The sequence below is a fragment of the Pangasianodon hypophthalmus genome, chromosome 15 (assembly GCF_027358585.1).
Source record: "Pangasianodon hypophthalmus isolate fPanHyp1 chromosome 15, fPanHyp1.pri, whole genome shotgun sequence".
In the NCBI taxonomy this organism is placed as follows: domain Eukaryota; kingdom Metazoa; phylum Chordata; class Actinopteri; order Siluriformes; family Pangasiidae; genus Pangasianodon; species Pangasianodon hypophthalmus.
In genome coordinates, this window is record NC_069724.1 from 14462899 (window position 1) to 14483310 (window position 20412).

The following is a 20412-nucleotide window of genomic DNA, read 5'->3' on the forward strand; positions in this document are numbered from 1 at the left end:
GTGGTTTGCACCTTGTTGTAAACCCTCTGTATTTACATTCATGAAGGTGTCTTTTGATTGTAGATTTTGACAATAATATGCCTACCTTCTCCAGAGTATTCTTGACTTCTGTTGATGTTGTGAAGGGGTTTTTCTTCACCAAGGAAAGGATTCTGCGATCATCCACTTTAGTTGTCTTCAGTGGTCTTCCAGGCCTTTTGGTGTTGTTGAGCTTGCCAGTGCATTGAGATCTCCTTGGACTTCATATTGGTAGCTCCAGTCGAACAGTCGAGCCAAATGCCAACTCAATACCTGATATCAACTCCAGACCTTTTATCTAATTCATTTGTTTGAAGTAACGAGGGAATGGACCACACCTGGTCAATTAACTTCTTGTCAGTCACTTTGTCCAAATACGTTTGAGCCCCTGAAAATGGAAGTATTTTGCTTAAAATGGCTGTAATTCCTAAATGGTAAATGCCATATTTTTGTGGAACCTCTTAAAATAAAGCTGAAAGTCTACACTTGATTGTTTAATTTCAAATCCATTGTGGTGGTGTATAAAGGCAAAATCACAAAAACTCTGTCATTGTCCAAATACTTCCGGACCTAACTGTGCGCGTATATATGTATATATATATATATATATGTATATATATATATATATATATATATATATATATATATATACACATACATATATATATATATATACAATATTATGATATATATATATATATATATATATATATATATATCTCATAATATTGTATGTTAGAATTTCATAAACATACTACATTTAAATCTGTATCAGCTACAGTAAATAGAGGGGGTCCGAACAATGCCTGTGCGTGTATTCTTGCAGTTTGAATCTCAAATCGCATCGTACTCCCTATATTTGCGCACTACATGTATTATGAATTGCATGACTTCGAGTACGCAGTGGGTTGAACGTCTAGTACGGACGTATTTGGGATTGAGCCGCAGCGCCTATCATTCTCGCACGGCGTTTTACGGCTGCTGATGCTGAACGGTAATGCAGGGATAAAATTGTAAGACTAAGCATAATAAGTAAGCCTTGGTTCGTCGAGATTTGTATTAGGTATGTACATTTTTTTATATTTAATGTCGTTTTGAAATGATATTGTTGCCGTGCTTTTTTTTTTTTTTTGATTTGGTTGTGCCAGGAGCACGGCTAGATGAAGCTCGCAGGCTAACGGTGGTCGCTTGGCTGCCATTACTGACGCAGGATATGGATATTAAATTTGTATTTGTTGTCTAATGAAATGACACAGTGTTTTATGTTTTTATTATCCTTAAGACTAATCGGTTAAAAAGCAAACTGCTCAAGGATGCTCATCATCCGAGCCGACACCACCGATGGTCACTAATAAGCCGTTATTGTTAAGGCCAAACAGCCTAAGCCGCAGGATGCTGTAATAATAGCCTGTGTCCAAATGATAAACCACCTCAGGCGGTAACATGATGGCATGCGATTCTGCCAAACAGCAAAGTATTCCACAGTAGCAGGCCTGTATGGCTTGGGACGTAGGCATTTATTTTGTGGTCTAGTTTACGTAACAATATTCGTATTGCTATTATAATATCACTGGTGTACCATATTAAGCCAATATGTGCGTTTTTCGTCTTAACCTGATTTATGTATGACCAACGGCAGAACCCAGAGTTGTTTATAATTTAAGAATGGAAACTTGGGAAATCTGTATTTATAAATGAATCTTTAATTAAATATGACTTCAGACTTCGTGTGACTTCCTGCGGATGAGGCTAAAAAACATTTTAGTTTTTTCCTGATTTTAACTTTTGATTTGAAACAGCTTTATTTAAAAAAAGAAAGAAAAAAGAATGAAAAAAACTGTATATACACTATATGGCCAAAGGTATGTGGACACCTGACCATCACACTCATATGTGCCAATTCCAAAAGCATGGGCTTTAACACAAATTTTTTAGGCTTCCGTGATGGATATTTTTATTTGCAGCAACAGACACAAGCACCTTTAACTTCAGCTACACTGAAATTTATATTTATCTGCTCAGTTTATTTCTTCAGATGTTGGATAACTGTAGTCTTCTGAATGATTTGCTTTTATTTATTCACTTCTGCAACACCTGTATAAATTATTCTTTGTTTATGTAAATTTGATGTATATAACATTAAACTGGAATGGGTCCTAAATAAGGGACTATTGGGCAGGAGCTTGTGTCCATTTATCTGAATCTGTTGCATCAACTGTGCTCAGGTTACACCCCATTTTCATATTGTACCACAGTGTCATGTATTAGACACAGTTTGCATTGTGCTTATTTCTACACAACTTGATAAATAAGCCAGTAACCTCTATGGTAAGGCCTGAGACTGACTTCAGTGGGGTGAAGATGATAATTATGTTGATTTTTACTTTACCTTTTATTATATACTAATAATAGCAAATGATCAAAGTGGTGGTGTTAAAAAAAAAAAAAAAAAAAAAAAAACTCTGAAAAAACACTTTTTAAAAACAAATGTTCAGAATAGTAAAAGATTTTTTTTTTTTTCTTTTTCTTAGGCCATGGTTCTTGGTACTCACAAACCTGAAAGTGGTCTTACCTGCCACCCTTGTATTTTCTTAAGACCATAGGATGTTTTATGTATAGGCTAATCATGATATCTGTCACTAATTTGTCACTAGTTTTTATTGTTTGTTTCTTTTTAACATTTTGTTTTGCAAAATGTAGAAAAGCCTGGGAAAGATGTGTGCTTTTTCCCTGCACATCTACTGTATAAGAGCTTTTTAAGCTCCTTAAAGAGGTGTAGTACCTCTATATGCTGTAGAGAGAAGCATTACAAGTTCAAATTCAGTAGTCAATTCTGCCCCTTAATGCAGCTTGGTTGCTGTTATTTATGAAGGAAATAATGTGTTTCCATTTAATAAGATAGAAAAATGTTTACAGAAAAATGTTCCAACATATTCAACATGTCTTAAATGTCTTGAAGTTCAGATTCTAACCTCAGACATAACATTACTGGCTACAGTTAACATTTAATAATTTGCTATATGGAAGTCCAGAAAGGCCATGAATTATTTATATTTTTCTGTGCCATTTTCTTGATATCCCAATGTATTTTTCTTGTGATCTTAAGAAAACAACTTTTGTTATTTCAACATAGCAAAAGCTGTTTTCTTGAGATCACAACTTATTTTTCTCATGATGTCACAATGATAATTAGGAATACATGTTGTACATCATGGATTTTAATCAGGGACTGACACAAACGGAAACAGCTGTATGCTTATCAGTACTAGACAATTTCCAGATTAGTGTCTTTCACTTGGTAAGGCGACTCAGAAATCTTAAAACTATACTGTCATGGACACTATAGTGATCCTGACTGGGTGGTCAGTTTCATTGTCAGCCAACATGAGGGACCAGGATGTAACACCTTCTCTGGACACTCATTTCACTACTACATACTCACACTTTTTCGCTCAATTCTAATAACCACATTCGCTGATACTGCACAGCACAATCAGTTCGGCCACCCTTGTGTTTTCTTAAGACCACAGGATGCTTTTTATATAGGATAAGCAAGCATGATATGTCACATGATAAAGGTATGTGCCTTTATCATGGGATTAAATTGAATTAAAAACACGCACAACTCTTTACTTCATGCAAAGTGATATGAAAATGTTAACAATCCATTAAAGCAAACGAAACTAAAAAAAGACTCTTCACAGCATAGTCTTGTGTAGTTTTCTTTACTGTCTGCCTGTATCTGCTTACCATCTGCCTCACCATTTTTTACACTGCCTTTACTAGTCAACATCTTCCCCTCAGTGGCAACTAGTGATGTGACAAGGGATGTCTCCATGTTTATCTCATGATGTTTGAGAGATGCCGCTTAAATGGAGATGTACAGATAAACCTGGATCCCATAGGAGTGCAAGAGAGAAGAGGGAGAAGAGTGTGGAGATGACATTATAGTGTACGTGGTCCTAATTAAGTATGGCGTATGGATTCATATTTAAATTGAAGCCATATGGAACAGCAGCTCAAGGATGCAGTGATGACTTCTTGAAGTACATTATCTGGATGCATGCTAATAGGATGTAATTCCTGCAGAGTCACCATAACAGCAATATATCACAGTATGCCACTCGCCACAACGATGGAATGGTAGTATGCTACTGGTCTATGATCTCTGCAGATTTTCTCTGAAAATTTTGTTATTGTGAGATAACAAGAAAAAATAAGTTATGATCTTGAGAAAACAACTTTTGTTATCTTGAGATCACCAGAAAAACTAGAATCTTAAAGTTCATGGATGACAGAGCCCGCTTAATATGCTGAAAGTGTTAAGCGATATTACAATGTTTTGTTGTCATTGATTTTAAAAATTTTAAATGATTTTAACATGTAAAGGTTAAAAGGCTAAATGCTTATAATATGGAAAGTTTAAAATGTTAAAAGTATATAAACATATTTAAAGGTTATAGTGTTAAAATGCTAAAATGCTGTATGATATTCCAGGTGGTTGCTAAAGTGTTGATAGGTACAGTAGTTTCTATTCTATCCCACTTGGTTGCTAGGACCTTGCTTGGGTGCTATGAACAGTTAAGCGTGTAAAGGTTAAGGCTAAAGGCTGGGTTAAAGTGTAAAAATGTTTCTAGCATATTCAAGTTGGCTGCCAGGGTGTTGCTAAGTGGTTGCTAACCCGGTTGGTTGCTAGGGCATTGCTAGGTGGTTGCTAGCATATTCAAACTGGTTCTTAGGGTGTTGCTAGTTTGTTGCTATGCTAATCTAGTTGGTTGCTAGGGTGTTGCTATGTGAGTACTGTGCTATACTAGCTGGCTAGGTTTTTGCTAGGTTGCTAGTATATATATATATATCTAAGAATTACAGCCATTTTCAACAAAGTACCTCCATTTTCAGGGGCTCAAAGGTATTTGGACAAAGTGACATAATTGTAAATATAACCATAATTTTAATACTTGGATGAAAATCCTTTGCAGTCAATGAATTGCTGAAGTCTGGAGCCCATGTTCTTAAACCTCAAATTCTGAGTTTCCTTCGTGGAGATGCTTTGCCGGGCCTTCACTGCAGTCCGGACATCTTCAGTGGGGCAGGGGGGCAGAGTGATGTGGGAGGGCAGGGGGGTGGGAGGGCAACGAAGAGTCTTGTGCAATGGACTCATGCCATCTCCTCATTCCGTCTATCCCACTTAGCCCAAATGTCCCTCCAGCTGGTGAGCAGCTTCTCAAGGTGGCATTGTCTCTAAAGTTCTGCTGCTTTTCTATAAAGCTGCTTTGTGACAATGTGCATTGTTATAAGTGTTACACAAATAAAATTGAATTTGGGGGGGATTTCTGTTAGTGTACAGAACAGGACATATACTGTATACAGCATATACTCTTTTTCTAACCAAATGGTGCTGTTTCTTGTACTGAAGCCCATGATCTGCTTGTGCTTGTCCAGTGGATCTGTGAATGTGGATCTCTCAGAACCATTTTGCAACAAGCAGCAGAGCACATTAAACGTCGTCGAGCCACTGTGTTTTGAGCTACAATATGTTGTTCCATGCACCACCTGGTGGATATTATGTGAAACACAACAAATGAATCTAAATTCTAAGATGTGTGCCTGCAGGGAGCCGTGTGATCACACGTGACGAATCGTGTGAAACCATAAGAAAAAACATGCATTCTTAATGGCCACCTCTGTAATTAATCAAGAAAATAACAAACACGTGAGCATGATTAACACAGGAAATAAGGCAGATAACAGAAGAAGAAGCTCTACACGGAAGGTCAGGGTGCCTTCTAGGTGGCCCAAGGCCATGACATTTATCAAGTTTTGTGATGATAGCTATATGAAATACCCGCTGAGCTGATTGGCTGAAAGCAGCCATGTTTTTAAAGTAATTAAGTGATGATTAAAAAATTCAGTTACAGATTAGCAGAATTAGTAGAATTTTGAGGCACACCAAATTTCAGCTGAAAGGGACTCTTGAGACATCCCATTGCTAATTCCACCCCTTTCATTATCTCCACTGATAATTGTACTGAACATGTCTTACAAGTTTGTCTCAAATCCATATCACCAATCATGAATTACAGATATTTGAGCTCTGACGGCTTAGAATTGATTGCTGCATGGCAGCCATATTGTTACAAATGTCAGCATGTTTTTATGTATTGAGGTTCACACTCTGGTGCATAGTATGACACCACAGTTGCGAAGATGGGCCAAAAAATCCTAGGACTAGTTTGCAGAAGTAGGTTTCGCATATTATGAAAATTATCACAAATTTCAGTGCGGCAGAGCGAAAGGATCAAAAAGGCAGTATTTTTTTTTTTTTTTTTTGCTGAGTGGCAGCAAACACATTAAACTAAAAAAGAATGTTTACTTTAGGACTTATTTTCCAAGAGACATGATTGTTTGATAGCATGAATAGCAGCCCCCAGTGGCCAATTTCAGTGAGACTGCATCGCAAAGCAGTGGGTCTGTTCCCAAAACTACCATTCAAGAAACAGCTATCTGACTTTAGCTCCACCCCTTTGCATGACTATGCCCACACTTTGCACATGACCTCAGAATCTTGTCTTGTATATATCTTTTACATTTCATGTAAATCTACACAGGGTCTCATGAGTTACATCTATTTGAGTAAATTAGTCTCTGCTTAATTAACGCTGATTGATGTATGGTGGCCATATTGTTTACATATGTCAAAATGTTTTTGATAAACATCGACCAAGATGGTGGCGCGTACACATCGCGAGGCTCAGCGTCTCTCCAGATTTACCATATTAGTGGTTATTTACCTACTAATCACCTGTATGTTCGTTCAGTTGTGTGATTTTAACATACGACAGCCAGTCGCTACTTAACATCAATTATGCATACACTAACTCTGTTTCGAACTACATTTTCGACTTTGACCAGTTACCACCGGAGCTTGTGAGGAAGTCACCACACAGTGAGCCCCTTGTTCCGATCAGAAGAGTCTGGCGCCGGCGCAGAGATTGTAAACAAAGATGGGGGAAACGCGGAGGGCTATGACCTAAGCTAAGGCTAAATCCACACCAACCAGCGCTTCCGAGTGTTTTTCTCGCCAATGTTCGGTCCCTGATGAACAAACTGGACGAGCTCAGAATTTGGACACTTACACAGAGACACATTACGGACTGTAATATCATGGTTTCTCGGAAACTTGGCTTAACAACAGCATCCCGAACAGCATGCTGGAGCTGGAGCTGATTTTGGAGCTGACACTATTTTCAGGGCTGATAGAGAAGCAGCAGCCACAGGTAAAAACAGTGGTGGGGGCTTGTGTATCTGTGTAAACAAAACATGGTGCACTGTCTCTATCACTGTTGGTTCCTGTTACTCTGCTGATCTTGAATACTTGATTATTAAGTGCAGACCCTTTTATTTACCACACGAGTTTACATGTGTTGTTGTGATAGCATGTCCCCCCGGATGCAAAGGCTAATATGGCCATGAAAGGACTTAGTGCTGCTATTAACAATCTGAAGTGAAGTGAAGTGACTTGCGGCCAAGTATGGTGACCCATGCTCGGAATTTGTCCTCTGCATTTAACCCATCCAAGTGTGCGCGCGCGCACGCACGCACACACACACACACACACACACACACACACACACACACACACACACACACACACACACACACACACCTGGAGCAGTGGGCAGCCTTTTTTTGCTGCAGCGCCCGGGGAGCAGTTTGGGGGTATGGTGCCTTGCTCAAGGGTTTCACCTCAGTCGTGGTATTGAGGGTGGGAGAGAGCGCTGGTCATTCACTCCCCCCACCTACAATCCCTGCCAGACCTGAGACTCAAACCCACAACCTTCAGGTTCACCTTCGGGTTGCAAGTTTCTCTATCCATTAGGCCACGACTGCCCCCATTAGGCCTGTCTGCAGACAGTGCACCCTGACGCTAGGGATTTTAATCACTGCCAAAGTTTCAACAGAATGTCGCCTGCTTCACTAGAGGACACAAAACTCTGGACCATGTATACTCTATGCATTGGGCAGTCGTGGCCTAACACTGACTATCTCGGTACGATGGCATCTGCCAAGGGATGGGATATATTAGGCAGCAAGTGAACAGTCAGTTCTTGAAGTTGATGTGTTGGAAGCAGGAAAAATTGGCACGCATAAGGATCTGAGTGACTTTGAAAAGGACCAAATTGTGATGGCTAGACAACTGGCTCAGAGCATCTCCAAAACGACATGTCTTGTGGGTATGTGAGCATGAGAACTGGATCATGGAGCAATGGAAGAAGGTGGCCTGGTCTGATGAATCACTTTTTCTTTTACATCATGTGGATGGCCAGTTGTGTGTGCGTCACTTACCTGGGGGAGAGATGGCACCAAGATGCACTATGGGAAGAAGGCAAGTCGGCGGAGGCAGTGTGATGCTCTGGGCAGTGTTCCGCTGGGAAACCTTGGGTCCTGGCATTCATGTGGATGTTACTTTGACACGTATGAGTTACTTAAACATTGTTGCAGACCAAGTACACCCCTTCATGGCAACAGTATTCCCTAATGGCAGTGGCCTCTTTCAGTAATAATAATGCGCCACGCTACACTGCAAAAATTGTTTAGGAATGGTTTGAGGAATATGGCAAAGTGTACAAGGTGTTGATTTGGCCTCCAAATTCCCCAGATCTCAATCTGATCAAGCATCTGTGGGATGTGCTAGACAAACAAGTCCGATCCATGGAGGCCCCAATCACAACTTACAGGACTTAAAGGATTTGCCACTACCGTCTTGGTGCCAGACACCACAGCACACCTTCAGAGGTCTTGTGGAGTCCATGCCTTGACAGATCAGAGCTGTTTTGGCTGCACAAGGTGGACCTACACAATGTTAGGCAGGTGGTTTTAATGTTACGGCTGATCAGTGTATATATGCAGGGAAAATTCCTCATATTAAAGAGTTAGGTTACAGAGGTTCTTAAGTTGATTTTTTGGGCAGACAGAATTATTAAAATTACTAAAAACAGCCAAATCATTAAAATCTAGGCAGATTATAGTAATTTAAATTATTATAATTATCACCTGCATGTAATTGACACCTCAGTAGTTGTCAGATTTTTCTTGAGTGACCCTTTCTTGGCAGTGACCCTTAGGGACAGCTGGACCAAAACCATGCCAGCCTCCCACAGCATCACATGGCCACTGGTTTCTCCTTTTGTCACACATCTCTATGTTGGCACAGCATGTTTTCTTATATTTTGCATCATAAATCACACTTTATAGGAGCATTTATAATGGCAAAAAATGTATTCAGTGGCTGAATAAAATTAAATAATTAAATAAAATGGGGCTCATGGGGCTCATGTAAACAGCAGCTGTAAATTGTCAAGCTTCAAGCTACTCATAATTTAAAATAGCTAAGCTACAGTCAAGCTATAGTTTCGATAAAGTAGCTAGCTATATTACAAACTAGTAAGAAAAAATACCTAACTATAACTGAAACTACTTTGTCATTTTATTGTGCAGCTGCTTTATTGTTTCTTGTTCCACATTGGCTGATGTTAGCTATTAGGGGGTTGGCCGATGTTAGCAATCAAACTGTGAGGGCAAGCAGGGCAAGAATGAACTTCAGGTGGGACACAGGTGAGATCAAAAATATCAAAAATAAATTTCTAAAAAACCATTTCAGACCTGCCAACCTTTACACATTTTGTGTAGGGGCTCTGCATTTTAACAACAAAAATATGTCAAAAGAGTAGTCTTCTTTTTTTCCCCTAATAAAAACTGCAGATCAGGCAGTCGACATGTGAATCCACAATGCGCTGATGTGGCACCCTCACTTTCTGTCACAGTAAATAGAATTAATTCAAATTAACGTGAAATAAAGTCTGTCAGTGTGTGGCCAACTTAACTATTATTAAACTAGTATATAGGACCAGTGTAGTATTTATTTTAGATGCCACTGGAATATTTCAGCCCAAAATGGCACTTTCGGTTTTTAGCAGAAACAGACACAAGGCTGAAAATTTTGACAAGGAAAAAAACATGAAACTGGCCTACAAGGAAGTGTCAAATCTAACACTTTATAAATTATTTTGATGGTAATTATAATTGGACGGTAATTTAAAATGCTCTTTGTTTGTTTTGCTCTCCTGCAACAGTCAAGGGACCATTCAGGTTTCAGGAGGGATATTAGAGAATGATTTGTAAGAGGATTATATTGAAAATGTACTATTACATTTCTTACTGTTCAATGCGTTTACCACTCTCTTCTGCTGTAATATAAGACTGCAGTTTTGTTTTATTGAATCTTATTTTCCAGTTAATAATAGACAGTTATTTGACAAGGGTATTTTTTTGGTTGAGGGGAGGGAGGGAGTGGGGGGGTGGGGTGTATGGGGTTGGTGTATTCTCAAAAAGCTGGGAAATGGGGCTCATGGGGAAAAAGTTTGAATATGACATGGGTAAATCATACCTGAGGTATCTCCATTGAAAAAGTTACTTTAATCCCAGTAATCGCATTAATTCAACAGAAAATACGTGACACCTAATGCTGTCACTCTTTAGCAAAAACTAAAAGCTACCTACCTTTAAATATTGCTATGGTTATTCATGGGTCTTCATTTCTTGAAGAATGTATCCTCTGTAGCTGCAGCTTTTAGAAATGTGACAACAACAACAACAACAATAATAATAGTAATAATAATAATAATAATAATAATAATAAAGCTCCAAGTACTGATTGTGTATAGTTTTGCATGTTCTTCCTGTGTCTGTGTGAGTTTCCACTGAGTTCACTGGTTTGTTCAAAATACAAAATACAAAAATATGCCAATAGGTTTATTGTCTACTCCAAATCACCCATATGTGAGCATGGTGCCATGCAATGGACTGGTCACAGAAACTTTGACCAATCCCACCTGCTCCCACAGACACTCAATCCTGCCCACAAAAGTTTGACCAGTCTTGCCTGCGCCAGCAGTTTTTTTTTGTATAAATTTAGCTGGTTCTGTATCCAAAAAAAACCCCAAACAAGTAATTTAAATCACTGCAACCTTGACTAGGAAAAGCATTTGCTGAAAATGAATGAATGAACAGTAAATGTGTCCTGTAGCATCACACAAGCAACCAATGCATTGTCCCAATGTTAATCAGTGTGACTTTTCTTTGTCCTGCCTTAATAGTTGGTCTGCTCCTGCTTGCATGAAAGTAAATACTGCCCGACCCCTCTACAGTACATTTTTGTTGGGTCTTGCTGGAGCCCAGTCCTGATGTACTCCTCTACCCCAAAAACTCTGGTAGGTTACACAGCCTCAGAAGTGTCTGTATTTTGAACATAACTGTATTCATGAAGACTGTGATGACTGGTTGGTTCTCCTCATTTCTGATTGGCTGGGAGTAGACAAGGATTCTGGGTATTGCAGTAGGTGTCAGGACAACATTAAAAGCTGAAATTTAAAGTTTTTAATGTACAATAAATTCATGGCATTTTATAGAATTTTATAGTGTATTATACTCATGACACTTTATAATACGTTATTTAAACACTAGGGGACTCTAGAGGAAAAGAATTTAAGTGGGCTATGTTCAGTGAGGTCCATTCTGAAAGGATCATATGCCATACTACCTATGAAGGTGACACCCTTCACAAAGAGAACTCTGAAGGGTGCTTCTTTACAGGGGTCTAAAGTAGGGGCCATTTAAATGTATTTGAACTTTATTTTATAAAGCCAAAGCTTTATAAAAGGTTTTATTTTTGCATAAACAAGAACACTCATGAACAACAGTTGTCTCTAGCTTCTTTAGGAACAGCTATGCACATAATGAGATTTTGTAAGTTTATAGAGGCAAACAAATACAAATGCACAAGCTGGAGGATGCCTGATGTAACCTTTGCAAACTTTTGTTATTATGGACACAACATCTTTACTAGGCCCTACATTCCATTTGGGAGGCTGTGTTGTTCAGGAAGCTTTATAATTTAATGTAATAGTTTATACAAATCCTTTTTTTCCCCGATTTGGTCACCTGCCAATTCCCACACACCAACCAGTTCTCTCCTATAAGGAGAACTTTTAAATGATATTCCACTATCTGTTTTTTTATTCTAGGATTACCAATGATGACCCTGAAATTGAAAAGAAACTAGCAAGTAACTCATTAGATTTGGCAAGGTAACTTGCTTCAAGAAGCAAAATGGCAAGAAAAGCTGCTAGCCCAGATCTTGTCTCTTTCCTAACGAAACACTGTGCAGAACTGCCTAGTTTGCACACATATTTAATCAATCCCTGAATTACCTCACTGTTACAGTGTACTTGCCAATTTGCCAATGACACAGCTCTGTTAGGACTGTGTTCAACATAGATGGGCCCATTTACAAACAAGAGGTTCAACTGTGACTGTGAAGAAGCAACTGTAATTTGTGTAATGTTAAAAACAAATAAACTGGCAACACTACAGGGCAGTGAAAACCAAATTCAGTCATGCTACTCACACAGCTTTTGTGTGTGTACTCTCTAACCTCTGAGCAAATGTTTTAGACCTTCCAGAGTATATTTGGAAAACACTTGGAAAAAGTTGAAAGTTGTGATTGTATAAATATTCAAAAGACAAATCGGAAGTCATCTAATTAATTGAATACGTCTATTTAATTCTAAGTCTATTTAAGATTTCTAGAGGTCTAGTCAATGCAATAAAGTTATTTTTTGTAAAAAGGCCAAATTTAGTCAAATCATTAGTCAAAATCATTAGCCATATTAAATAGCATTCAAGGCATTACTATTTTGATCCACAAAAGCAACATGTGGGTCTGAAGTAGCTAAGAGTAGATGCTAGGAAAGTGGAAGAGAAGTTGCTGGGTTTTTGTATATTCCCTTGTATGTAAATTCCTCTTATCAACGCTCTCCCACAGGTATTCTGTCTGCCAGAATAATGAGGAAGAGACGGCATTGGAAACCTCAGTTTCGTCTGTTTATGCACTGGATAATTGAGAGTTGAGTTTGCGAACGTGTAGTAAGATCTGACTCAATGGCAAAAAAAGGGCGTTCCAAGGGTGAAAAACCTGAAGCCATCATCGCTGCCTTACAGGCAGCCAATGAAGATCTCAGGTCCAAACTAACTGACATTCAAATTGAACTGCACCAAGAAAAATGCAAGGTAGGTGTACAATAAAATAAATGCCATTTTAATATTCGCAAATTTGCACTTATATATTAAACTTTTGTTTTTTCATAATTCTGGTCTTCAGATTTTTACATTTGTATTTGTAGATCCATGTACTCACCTGTTCATAATTTTTTAAGTTGTGTATCACACATGAGCCATGTAATGTGTCTTTAAGACATGCAACACTTTGGAAAGATTTTAACATAGGTCAAACAAAGGTCAGCTCGTATTTAAGAGTAAGATATAGATGAGACAAACTAGAAACAATGGTCGTGAGGTTTGGCTGTACGGTATATGGTATACAGTCTGTGTAAGGCACTTTATACATGGAATGAGACTGCTGAGATAGGGACAGGGAATGAGACATGGACTGGAACAGGATCAGGTTTTATCAGGTTTACCATGAGATACAAGGGTACGATTATATAAAGCTGGCAAGTACAATCATATGAGTAAGCATTGTATGTAAGTGAGTAAGTGAATGACTAAAATGAAACTGGAAGTACAAAACATAAATCACACATGGTCTTCCACCCAAATGCATTGCTATCTCCAACAGGTCAGCAAGTTGGAACGTGATAAGACACAGGAGGCCAAGCGCATCCGTGAGCAGGAGCAGCACCGGCACACTGCAGCTCTTACTGAACAGCGGGCACGCTGGCATGAGGAGAAGCTGAAGGAGCTGGCAGCACTGCGTGAGTCACTGACACGACAGCATGAACAGGAGCTAGGAAGAACTGCCAAGATCAAGGATGGTGAGATCCAGAGGCTAAGGTCTGCACTGGCCGCATTGCGTGATGGAACTGGTGAGAAGGTTCGCACAGCACTGGCACTGGAGGCACGTGATGAGGCACGGCGTTTCTTTGAGCAGGAACGTGCAAAGTTGCTAGGCGAGATCGCTGAACTGAAGGCTGCAAAGCGTCACACAGATGAGGCGCTCAATGCTGCCATCCAGGCTGATAAGACAAAGGCGGTTGACCTGCGCTCTGAGCACCAGGCACATCAGGAACAGATCACTAAGATCAAGTGGGACTGCGAGCGTGACATTCGGCGGTTGGTGAGTGGCCATTTAATTTATTTATTACATTCTTTTTTGCAAACATGACAAAGGTCCCATCATAGTGGAGGTTTCATTATAATGGTTATATACATTTTAAAATATATTTTAGTAATAACTCATGAGCAACAACAGAAAATAATGTGTGATGTAAAGGCCATTTTGATTACCATGACAGCATGATGGATTCAGCGCCACTACAGCCAGTCTGGGCTGGAGTGGGACTGTTTTTCAGCCCGGGGAAGTCATCTGAGTGGCACACACACACTTGGGATGTCCAAATTGACAAAATCCAGAGTTTAAACTCTTTTGACTATTTTCAAAGATTATTTCATAGCAGGCACCAACTACAACATAAATTAAATAAATATATGCAAACAAAAAAATTAACAGACCTAAAATAAATATTAAAGGCTATAGCTAATTTTAAATGAACACAATATCAAAAATATAGACAATTCCGAGTTAAATTTTTATGCTTAAACCGGCACTCTTACTTTAATTCCACCCTATTTTCTTTCAGCCGAACTGTCTTGAAATTTGCTACTGTATTGTTAAACATACACAGTAGTCCACTAGTATTGCAAATATGAATAGCGCTTCTCAGAGACTACAAAAATATCAACTATTTTTCACACTTAGATGGCCACATAATTTTGAAACTAACAAATAGATCTCCCAGAAATGCTTTAAAAATTGACACTAAAATTACTAAACACTAAACTGAAAGTAGCCTGAAGATGAAGGAAAGATGGGCTATCCAGAAATTGTACAGTTGTGGCCTTTAAGAATGCATGTTTTTTCCTGTGGTTTTCGCACCCTGCAGGCATGTTTCTTAGAATTAAAAATTCATTTGTTGTGCTTCACACAATATCCACCAGGTGGTGCATGGAAAAAGATACTGTAGCTCAACACCTGTAAAAAAAAAAAGAGCTTAAGAGGACCCCCAAATTCAATGAAGGCCAAAGAAATTTGACTAATAATAATCTTTAATTATTATTAAATATTCCATTAATCATATTAAGTTTATATGCATAGAAGTACTCCTGCAACCCCTTTTGCATATTGGGCAACCTACTTGGGGTTGAGAACGTCTCCAGGTTACGTATGTAACCATGGTTCCCCGAGGGAACGAGACGCTGCGTCACGAAACGCTATGGGAACGCCCCCGCGTGACCGCGCTCTGAATCACGTGTCTAATCCGTCCAATGGATGGGCGAGACGTCACGGGCGGGGTGACGTAGCGACCCGGAACGCTATGGGAACGAGTATACCCACGCCGCCAGACTTACAAGTCCCTGCCTCCAGGAGGAGGCAAGCCTAAGGCACAAGGACAGAGGAGCCGGGAGTGGCTCGCGTATCCAGGTCATAAAACCTGGCAAAGGTCAGGGGCGTGGACCATCCCGCCGCATTGCAGATGTCCTGTAAGGACACACCTGCCAGAAAGGCCTTAGAGGCTGCCCCCGTTCGGGTAGAGTGAGCCTTGACCCCCAGGGGACTGGGGAGACCAGAGGACTCGAAAGCCAGAGAAATGGATTCTACAATCCACTGGCTCAGGGTCTGCTTAGAAGCAGGAAAACCCCTCTTAGGGGGACCAAAGCACACAAGCAATTGGTCCGCCTTTCTCCACAGGGCAGTTCTGTGGACGTACGCGTCCAGGGGCCAAAACCGTCAGGGCTTCTTAGCTGCGGCCCTTCTGGACATGAGGACGGTCCCCAGATCCGCCTTAGCGCCTGAAGGGCCGGGCCCAGAGCGTCGTCGCAACTCCTGCTCCCGCCTCGGGGGAGCACGGGAGGTGACGCTCTGTTTTTGGGCCTCCCTGTAGGAGGGGGCCGTACACGGAGGGGGCTGCCCCCGCCCAGCAGCCCCACGAGCTAGAGAGCGACGGGGGAGGAACCGCTGGAACGCCGCCGCCTGAGCTGGGGCCTGCTCGTATCTCTCGACGACGGGGTCTACAGCGTCGCCAAACAGGCCTGAGGGAGTAAGCGGGGCGTCCATGACCACGACCCTGTCCTTCTCTTTCATATCGGACAGGGTCAGCCAGAGATGCCTCTCCGCTGCCACCAGGACTGCCATAGACCGACCGATAGCACGGGCGGTCTCCTTGGTGGCGCGGAGGGACAGATCAGCGGCCCGCCTGAGCTCCGCTACCTGCTCAGACGTCATCTCCCCGTGCTCATCCAGCTCTTTAAGCAGGTCGGCCTGGTACGCCTGTAACACTGCCATGGTGTGCAGACACGCACCAGCCTGACCTGCTGCCGTGTACGCCTTGCCTACCAGTGCTGAGGTGGCCTGCAGCGGCTTGGTAGGCAACGCTGGAGCCTTCAGGGACGATGCAGCAGCAGGGGACAGATAGCTGGCTAGTGTCTGTTCAACCCTGGGCATCGCTCTGTAACCGGAGTAGTCCAGCCCCACCACATTAGCATAATGGGAGGAAGTGGGGCTGAACAACCGGGCTGAAAATGGCCTATTCCAGGACCTCGACACCTCAGTGTGGAGCAGAGCGTGCTTCCGAACCCAGGGAGGGGACAGTGGACTGACCTGGAGGGTGAGGAAGGAGAAAGGGACGGGCCCGTCTCCATTCCCTCCGCCAGGTCCATCTGTGAGCCCCACGAGCGCAACCGCCGCTCTGCCTCGGCAGAAGTGGGGCCGGCACCGCGAGGCACGCTAGTGAGGGCTCCCTCCTCAAAAAGAGCCCAACGGGAGCGGAGAGTACGCAGCGGTAAACGCTCACAATGTGCGCAGCTGGCTCCCTCGAGAGCCGACTGAGCGTGCTCCGTTCCCAAACAGGCAACGCACAGACAGCCTGAAGCGCTGCCCGCTCTCGCCCTTAGACTTGTTTTTGGCTTTTGGCATGCCGCCGACAAAACACAAAATAGACAGACAATAGACAAACGATAGACATAGAGTGCTTGCTGAAAACAGGAAGCTAACGCGGGGCTCGCCGCTCGGGCTTTTATGCTTCCGGGTCGCTACATCACCCCGCCCGTGACGTCTCGCCCATCCATTGGACAGATTAGACACGTGATTCAGAGCGCGGTCACGTGGGGGCGTTCCCATAGCGTTTCGTGATGCAGCTCGAGTTCCTGAGGGGGAACCTGTGTAGGGCAATTAAATGAGGTTAATGTGTATATTATTTAAAAAAACAAACAAACACCATATTGCTTAATGGTAGCCCACCAGACCATTATTTATCAGGTGCAGCATGTGATTAAAATGCAATCTCAGCTCTCATCTGAAACTCATGTCTGGTCAGAGTACATTTGAGCATTTAACAACTTACAACAAGGTTTTTCAATTTCCTTTCATTCTAAGCCACCAAGCCAGTTTCCTCTTCAGGGTGGAATGAGTGGAATTTTCCTGTTTGCTTTTTTCTCCTCCCAAGTGCTAATAGCAAAGTTGTCACCTCATGACAGTGACTCCACATTTTCAACCTATGAAAATCTACAGCCTACAAATCTTTGGTTTCTTGCTCATTTTCTTATTATTGAATTTACAATGTAAAATGAGTGTGCTTTGGCATGCACCTTGGGTGACAGTAATTTTAGTGTTTACATAGATGTAGGAATGATGGAATCTATTCAAAGTCACATCAAAGAATCACTTCAAAGTCGCTCTGGATAAGGATGTCTGCCAAATGCCCTAAATATAAATGTATAAATATAACTATAAATAAATGTTACAATAAATGTTACAATTTTATCATTGACCACCAAAAAATGTAGGGATCTGCTCCACAAAGGTACACGACCCACGCCAATTGGCTATGTTGACTGAAGTGCAGTCCCTACTACAGAATGTTGAACAACTTCTTCTGAAGTTCCTTTGTTGACTTGGATTTGTGCTTTGGGTCATTGTCCTGCTGGAAGGTGAAAGGCCTGGAGCTCAGTTTCCATTCCCATCATTTCAGAGGTTTATTGGGGTTGAAGTCAGGGCTTTGTAAATCTTTTAGAATTATGCCCAAAACTTTCTACTTTGGTCTCATCAGAGTATAACACAATTTGCCACATGGTTTGGGATGATTGTATGTTTTGGCAAAAATATAGGTGAGATTGGATGATTTGTTTTCACCCTACTCAATAGCTCAGATATGTAAAGAATGAGAGATTGTTGTCACATGCATGGAGTGACTAGTACTTGCCAGATATTTCTATAGTTCCTTTCATGTTGCTGTAGGTCTCTTGGCAGCCTGGCTGATAAGATTTTGGCTTATCCTTTTTTCACTTTTTAAGAGGAACATCTTGTTCCTAATGTGACTGTGATACCCCATTTTCTCACCTTATTGATGATCACCTTCACAGTGTTCAATGGTACATCTAATGTTTTGGAAATTCTTTTGTACCCCTCTCTTGGTTGATAACTTTTGACATTGAGATCCTGTACATACTTTGTCAGCTCTTTGCAGACCATGGCTTCTGCAATCAGATCAACCCAAGAAGACATCTTACAGAAAAAGCTATTTATTTGTGGTTAATCAGAATCAATTCATTGATGACAAATATATAATAATTACTTTTGAACATGATTTTGTGATAGGTTAATTCTGAGCACAGTACACATGACCACATGCCACATTATAAAAGGGTGTGCATACTTGCAATTTATTGTAAAAATTGTTTTTCTTTTTTCCCTTAAAATGTTATTTGTTTTTCACTTAATTTTTTTGGTGGCTATATTACATTAAAGGTGGAAAACAATCTGGCATGATTTATCTTGTTTTCATTTTGTACATCACAATAACCTGCGATTTTAAAAGGGGGCATGTAGACATTTTATAGCTACTGTACTTACATTTGAGTCCATAAATATTTGGACATTAACAGTGTTATTGTTAACCCCCCCCACCCCCCCACCCCCCCCACCCCATTTTTAAGGGACCAAAAGTAATTGGACAATCGGCTGCTCAGCTTTTCCATGGCCAGATGTGAGTCCTTAATTATGTAACTTACAAGAAAGAGATAAAAGGTCTACATTTCAAGTGTGGCATTTGCATTTGGAATCTGTTGCTGTCTATATAACTCTCATGAAGTCCAAAAGGCTGTCACTGCCAGTGAAACAAATCATCAGAGACATCATGTTGGCCAGATTAAGAACACCCTCCAGGAGGTAGACGTATCTGTGTCAAAGTGTACAATCAAAAGAAGCTTTCACCAGAAATAGAGTTGTGGCAGCAGTTTGTAAATGGAAGGCGGAGTCGGGATAGTGAGTGGTAACGTTGAGGCTGCACCTGTGTGTGATTCTTCTAATGACTTTTCTCTGTTTCAGTGAGCAGCAGTGAGGAGATAAAGTGGGGAGAGAGAGGAGCCACGAGAGAGGATGAGACATTCAGAACTATGTGCATGTGTGTGATTTTGATAAAGAAGGTAGAAAAGCAATCTACTGTTACATTAAAGAAGAGTTGTGGCATGCCTGTCACCCATGTCCTCATTCTTCTGGTAACATAGGGAGTGTTACACTGGTGCAGAAACCTAGGAGTGAGGAAGATCATCATGGAGCCCTCTCCCCTCGCTGAGATCATCAAGACTCTCACCGGCACCCACCAGACACAACATCAGGCCCTCCTCGAGCTGCACACGGAGCAGGAGCAGTACTTCCATGCCCTTCTCCAAGCCCAGGCAGAGGACTGGCAGGTGCTGCAGAGTCTGGTCCAGCTGGCAGGTGCAGCGGCCGCGGTGGCTACGGCCATGTCCCTCATCACGCTCCACAAGATGGGACTGCAGGATGACCCGGAAGCATTCGTGGAGCTATTCGAACATGCCACGGACACGTGGGGATGGCCAGAGACACAGCGGACAGTTCGCCTGCTGCTGCTGCTGTTGGGGGAAGCCCAGCTCACAGCCCAGCAGCTTCCAGTAACGAGCCTGCTGGAGTACCTGGACCCAAAGCAGGCTAAATTGCAACAAGTATGCCACTCCCCCGAACACCGAACTCCCCCGAACACAGCTTGCTGATGCTCAATGAGCTCGGCCGACCATTCGCATTTGCCAAACAGATTCGAGACACCTGTTGAAGCTGATTTCTGGCAGAGGAGCGTGGCACAGAGAACATAGTCAACCAAGTGGTACTGGAGCAGTTCACTGAGCACTTGGTGGCGGATCTGGGAACAGGCAGCCACTCGCATTCTCCCTCTCTCTCTTTCTGTCCCCTCCTCCTCACGTTCCACTAACCCCTGTCCTGGAGGTTCAGAAACAGGCCCCTGT

General features: G+C 41.6%; 1 protein-coding gene across 2 annotated transcripts in view; it reads left to right on the plus strand.

Moving 5' to 3' along the window:
• Positions 1-926: 926 nt before the first annotated feature.
• Positions 927-20412, plus strand: part of jakmip2 (janus kinase and microtubule interacting protein 2) — a 100284-nt gene continuing 80798 nt past the window's right edge. Inside the window, exons 1-4 of one of the 2 annotated variants that reach the window (XM_034311173.2) lie at positions 927-1081; positions 11175-11288; positions 12902-13146; positions 13715-14212. In XM_034311173.2, the coding sequence (XP_034167064.1) occupies positions 13018-13146; positions 13715-14212 (627 nt within the window). In that variant the 5' untranslated portion in view covers positions 927-1081; positions 11175-11288; positions 12902-13017. The remainder of the gene's footprint in view (positions 1082-11174; positions 11289-12901; positions 13147-13714; positions 14213-20412) is intronic. The other variant, XM_026941104.3, reaches the window with a different exon arrangement.